This window comes from Diprion similis, chromosome 12, assembly GCF_021155765.1.
Source record: "Diprion similis isolate iyDipSimi1 chromosome 12, iyDipSimi1.1, whole genome shotgun sequence".
NCBI lineage: Eukaryota > Metazoa > Arthropoda > Insecta > Hymenoptera > Diprionidae > Diprion > Diprion similis.
The window spans coordinates 1,943,814-1,949,335 of record NC_060116.1 but is presented as its reverse complement, the minus strand read 5'-3'; the positions used below and the strand labels follow the sequence as shown (position 1 = coordinate 1,949,335).

At 41.7% G+C, this 5,522-nt stretch overlaps 2 protein-coding genes across 2 annotated transcripts; both read right to left on the bottom strand.

The window, feature by feature from the left end:
- Window positions 1-2,426: 2,426 nt before the first annotated feature.
- On the bottom strand, window positions 2,427-2,893 carry LOC124413607 (uncharacterized histidine-rich protein DDB_G0274557-like). Its single transcript, XM_046894328.1, has 2 exons — window positions 2,701-2,893; window positions 2,427-2,617 (listed from the first exon to the last, which is right to left on the bottom strand). The coding sequence occupies exons 1-2, from the start codon at window positions 2,891-2,893 to the stop codon at window positions 2,427-2,429; spliced, it is 384 nt and encodes a 127-aa protein (XP_046750284.1).
- A 191-nt stretch (window positions 2,894-3,084) lies between these two features.
- Window positions 3,085-3,525, bottom strand: LOC124413606 (salivary glue protein Sgs-3-like). The gene has a single exon (XM_046894327.1). The coding sequence runs from the start codon at window positions 3,523-3,525 to the stop codon at window positions 3,085-3,087; it is 441 nt and encodes a 146-aa protein (XP_046750283.1).
- Between the last annotated feature and the right edge of the window lie 1,997 nt (window positions 3,526-5,522).

Below are 5,522 nucleotides of genomic sequence, written 5' to 3'. Positions count from 1 at the left end.
TTAGAAGATATTTAATCGACACAATGAAGGCGTCAATGGAGACACAAATATCAAAAGCTACAGAAATTGGATCAGTTATTTATTGAAATAAGAAATCTGAAATTATATGTGGAACGTCATCAACGAGTGGAAGTCTAGACAAACTGAGGCAGGTAAGTAAAAATATTGTTTATTTCAAACAGATTCTTTATTTACATGAAATTACAAATAAATGGATTGTTGAAACCCAGTAGAAGGTTGCTCCAGAGTAGATTTGTTACAGTGCAGTGCTCCGGAAGCCAGTAATCAGTGCCAATGAACATGAAATATTAAAATAGAATCAGTAACAAGGAATGAAAGAAATAGTGTATCTTGAAACACAAAGCTTAGGAGTGCAAAAAGTAGCAATTCGTTTTTCTGTCGCAATTTATTGACAATTAGTGGTATTCAAAACAATTAGAAGCTCTTGTCTGATGATAATATCTTTTAATATTTTCAGGTGGGAAACAAACATCATCGAAGCGAGACTAAAGTTGTCAGGCGTTGAAGCGTGTAAGTAAATTTCTGATACTATGATATTTGCATATTACAATACTTTCACATGTATTCAATGATAAAATTCGTTTGTTCTGACATACTTAAAGTTTCAAGTTTGGATAATAGGATGAAAATCATACCTTACCTGATGGTCAAAACGTTTTGGTGGCTAGGACCCTAGTTTCTCGATTGGTGCCACCGTTCCAACCATCGAACCTGGTTGTTCCGTTGTTCCATCAGACAACAGGTATCCGAAGGAATTTCTTCTGGTCATCGCCACCTTCTGAACATCAGTCGTGGCAAAATTGAAGAGCACTATACGCTACAGATCATGGTGTTTGAATATTCCATCATTTTAGATCTATCGAGCCAATAGTAATGAGTTTGTTATTCAACAATTGCTGCTAACTAATTTTACAGAGCAATCATTCCGTGCACCATTGTAATCCAAGCAGTATTATTGGCCCGCATTATTTTTCAAATTTTATTTTCGGCAGTTTTGATATTTTATTTTTCACTCTCTTGGTATTCAATTCAGATGAATAGTGTTTCAAGTGTTAAATCAGATTCCAAGGATGAATTTTGATGTGTAAACTGAACCAGTCTCAATCTAAAAATGTTGGATTACTTCAGTTGAAAATGTCTCTAAAGTCAATATTAATCGACAGTATCATCTGACTAGCTAGTTGCAGCTATCATCCGTGCTTGAGCCTCGTTCAACCCCGGCAAGGTCTAAGGAATGCATTCACTTACTAGTACACGTTACAAATGATCACTTTGTCTACAATAGGACTTACTTGCTGGCTAACTGTTTCATGATGAATCTTTATCAGGGAGTCATCCGGTAACTTATTGAAAGCTTGAAACCAGATTCAATTTTATACTCTTACAATGGTCCTTCATTGAAACTGAGAGTTTGTGAATCTCCATTTATTACAATTAATTCTGCATCCCATGTTAACACTGTTCGAGACAAAAAATCTCATCCTAAGATTGGAAATGGAGTCTGCAATGCAAAAGTTATCTAGTGGCACAAGTTAAAAACAAAGAACCTTATAACGGTTTCTGCGACAGGGGTATTCCTTCCGGATATTCATGTTACTGGATGATGTTCGGAGCACTATGAACAAGATATTGTATTGGATTTGGGTTTAAGTAAATATTTTCATGAACTTCAGTGAAAATTAGATATTCATTTGTTTCAAAGGAACAAGGGGTACAATGTTGAACCCGATAAGTCAATATTTTCATATGAATGTTCTGAACATTACTCTAAAACATGATTATCCTTAAAGTTAATTGTGACACTGAGGCACATTTTGAAAATGTTGATTTTCAACTTGTGTCACAAAATGTTTCTGAGTTTTACTCTTCGGATTAGATTTCTCTAGATTAGATTTGCAATTGAAAGAAACCGTAAGATCTACAACTTCCTTCCAACCAACAAAAGTGGCCGATGATCTCTGCATGTGTCATGAATTGAATGGGAAGAGAAGACATCAGCGAACAGCAGAGATGCTTTTATTTTGGCGGTATTTTCTGTTGAAAGAAAAAAATTTCATTGTTATTCTTAATGTATGAAGTAATGAAAATGATTGAATAAATTGTCCCCACCTACCTGCTTCGTTTCTTCCAAGCACCCAACATTTGAACAGATTTCTTGTTTCAATCGAATAGGACGAATCTTCAAAGAGCATCAGCATTAAATTCCGACCGTTCCTTGAACAATCAATTTTCAATAACAAATGCTTCCCAAGCCTTTCCGAGTGACTATCTCAATAACTTGAGATTCTTACCTCAAAAATGCATGTGAACTACATCGCCGACAGAAACAGAGTTTGACAGCAGGGTCTCGGGGTGGCCAGACTGCACGGACGACGGATTTAAATTCGCGCATGCGCAGTTCCTGTTCAGTTTCTAGAGATGGTCCCGGTATGTCGTCTGTAGAGTTTTTGGTGTGGTGGCGTATCGTGTGTGGAGTTATGTTCGTGTTTCGGTATTTTGTGTGTTTTTGGGTGTATCTGCGGTGTGTGGTGATGCTTTCGGGGTGTTTTGCGTTGGTGTGTATGGTGGTCGTTCGTTGGTTTGTGCTGGCTGTAGTCTGTAGATGGTCATGGCTATGTCGTGCGTCGGTCTTTGTGTTTGGTATGTGGGTGTCTGGTCGTGTGTTCGTGTTTGTTTCACCCACGTGTCGAGTTTTTCTGCTTCGTCCAGCGCTTTTTCCACTCTGGCGATCAGTTTTTGTGTAGGTGATGGGGTTCGTGTGATTGTGCTTGGTTTGTGTGGCGTGTTTGTGTTGAGTTTTGGGGTGGTGTTCGTGTATGTGCACATGTTCTCGTGTGTGTCCAGTTGTTTCCTGCGGACTAGCCTTTTGCATTTTCTGCAGGTGGCCGCGCCGTAGGGGTTAGTTTTTTGTTAGTTTGTTATTTGTGTGGTGTGTGTTGGTTTGTTTGTGAGTGTTTGTGCGTATGTGATTGGGGTTGTGGGTCGTGTCTATGTCGTGGTTGTGATAGCTGGTGTGTGTGCGGTTGGTTGTGTGGGTGTGGTTGTTCGTTTGGGTGCATGATGTCACGTCGTTGTGGTTGGCGTGGTGTGTGTAGGTGCGATCGTGAGTGTTTGTGTGTATTTGGCTAGGGTAGGCAGTAGTGTGCGTCGTGTGGTTGTGGTGATGGGTGGTTTGTGTGTGGTTGGTTGTGTTGATGTGGTTGTTGGTTTAGGTGTGTGGTATTTCGTTGTCGTGGTTTTTGTGGTGTGCGTGGGTGTGATCGTGAGTGTTTGCGTGTATTCGGCCGGGGTAGGCAGTAATGTGCGTCGTGTGGTGGTGTTTATGGGTGTTGTTCGTGTGTTTGTGCTGTCTATACCGTCTAGACCGTATCTGTGTAGGTGTGGTGGTTGTCCTGGTGTCTGTAGCAGCGGTATGTGTGGTGTCTGTCGTGTTCGTCTGTCCGGGGGGTTTGCCATCCGTGGGGTTATTCCCGATGGCCCGGCCTCCTGGTGTTTCCTTTTCATTTTCTTTTTTCTTGTTTTACCTGTCGAAATCGTAATGTGTGTGTTAGGTTCCTGTTTTGCTTAGTTATGTATATAATTTGAAATTGTCCATGTGCCATTTTCCTGCACTTTTGCCGTTTTCTGATTTTAGTTCGTATATTGCTGGTGGAATTTTGTTTGTAATCATAAATGGCCCTGTGAAGCGTTTGTTCAGTTTAGCTGCAACCCTAACTGCTCCGGATGAGAAAGTGTGATTTTTTTTCAGTACTCTATCTCCTACCTCAAATTGGATATTACGTCTACGTAGGTTGTAATAGTGTACTTGGTTTTCTTTTGCTGCCACCAGGTGTCTTTGTACTTCCTCGCGGAGCGTCTGTAGTCGGCTTAAATGATCTGTCCATTTTTCTGTGTCCTGTGCTTCTATTTACCCGTCGTTTTCTAACATTTTTTTCATACATTGGATTGGATTTTATTCCCTGGCTAGATTGAGGAATGCTGATGTGTGTTTGGTTGACGTGTCTGTACATGGGTTTCGTGCGAATTGTAAGCCTTGTAGGTGCGCGTCCCATTCGCGGAGGTCATTGTCTATGTATGCCTGAATTATTGTTTTGATTGTACGGTTTACTCGTTCTACCGGGTTTGCTTGAGCGTGGTTTAGGGGTATTGTGGCGTGTCTGATGTTGAATTTCTGTGTAAGTTCGCGGATTAGTTTGTTAATGTATGGTGTACCGTTGTGTGTTAATAAGATGCGTGGTGTTCCCCAACGTGATATTACGTGAGAGTGGAGTGCGCGTTCTATTGTTTGTGCGTTTGCTTTTTCATTAGCGTTATCTCTACGTATTTTGTGTACAAGTCCTGAAATACTATTACGTATTGGGTTTTGTTTTTTAGAAGTGGTAGCGGTCCCATTATGTCCGATGCTACCACTGTCCACGGTTCCTCAATTATCCTTAGTCCCATGAGTCCTGCCGGTTTTGTTTGTACTATTTTTGTCCGTTGGCAAGTTCCGCATTTGCGTACGTGGTTGACTGTGTCGCGGTACATGCCGGGCCAGTAATATTCCTTTGCTACGCGTTGGTATGTATTTTCTATCCCTCAATGCCCTGCTTGCGGTGTATTGTGGTTTACGTGTAATATTTGTGTGATATTTTTTTTTGGTATTACTAATTTCCATGGGTTTGTGTCGGGTAAAAGGTTTGAGTGTAGTGGGTCTGGTCTATGGAAATATAGGTTGTTGTCGGGAATTCGCCATGCTTCGTTTTTCTCTGGTCGTGTTTGTACTTGTGTCTTTTTGTATGTGAACCATTTGTTTGTGTCGTCTGTTATTGCGTGTGTGGTTTCTTCGTGTTCGCGTAGTCGTGATAGAGCGTCGGGTACGTGGTGCATAGCTCCTTCTCTATGTTCCGGCTCGAAGTCGTATTCTAAGAGCTCTACTGCCCATCTCGCTAGTCGTCCTGTCGGGTTTCTAATTCCCTAAGCCATTTTAGCGCTGCGTGGTCTGTGATGACCCGGAATTTATAACCTTCTACGTACGGTCTCAATTTTTTGATGGCCCATACGACGGCTGAGCATTCCCTCTCAGTTGTCGAGTATTTGCGCTCCGCCTCGCTCAACGCTCGGATGGTGTATGCAATGACGTGTTCTTCGTCATCGAGGGTTTGCGTTAGCACGGCGCCGAGGCCCGTGCCGCTTGCGTCTGTTTGTAGTGTAAATGTTTGTGTGTAATCTGGACATGCAAGTGTGGGTGGTGTGCTATGTTTATGTTTGATTGAGTCTAATGCGTGTTGTTGTTCTTTTCCCCATTCCCATTTCTGTTTTTTTTTCAGTAGTCGTGTGAGTGGCTCGATTATTTCCGCGAAATTCGGGATGAAGCGTCTGTACCACGAGGCCATGCCGATGATCCTCCGTCTCTGTTTGATTGTTTTTGGTTGTGGGTAGTCTGTTATTGGTTGTGTTTTGTCTGGGTCTACGTGTAGGCCGTGTTTGTCCATGATGTATCCCAGGTATTTACCTTGCGA

Excerpts from the sequence above, each read along its gene's own strand:
- LOC124413607 (XM_046894328.1), bottom strand. The coding sequence starts at position 2,893 with ATGCAAAAGGCTAGTCCGCAGGAAACAACTGGACACACACGAGAACAT. Across the intron at positions 2,618-2,700 it reads CAGAAAAACTCGACACGTGG|ACTACAGCCAGCACAAACCA; the intron begins GTGAAACAAACA and ends GACCATCTACAG.
- LOC124413606 (XM_046894327.1), bottom strand. The coding sequence starts at position 3,525 with ATGAAAAGGAAACACCAGGAGGCCGGGCCATCGGGAATAACCCCACGG.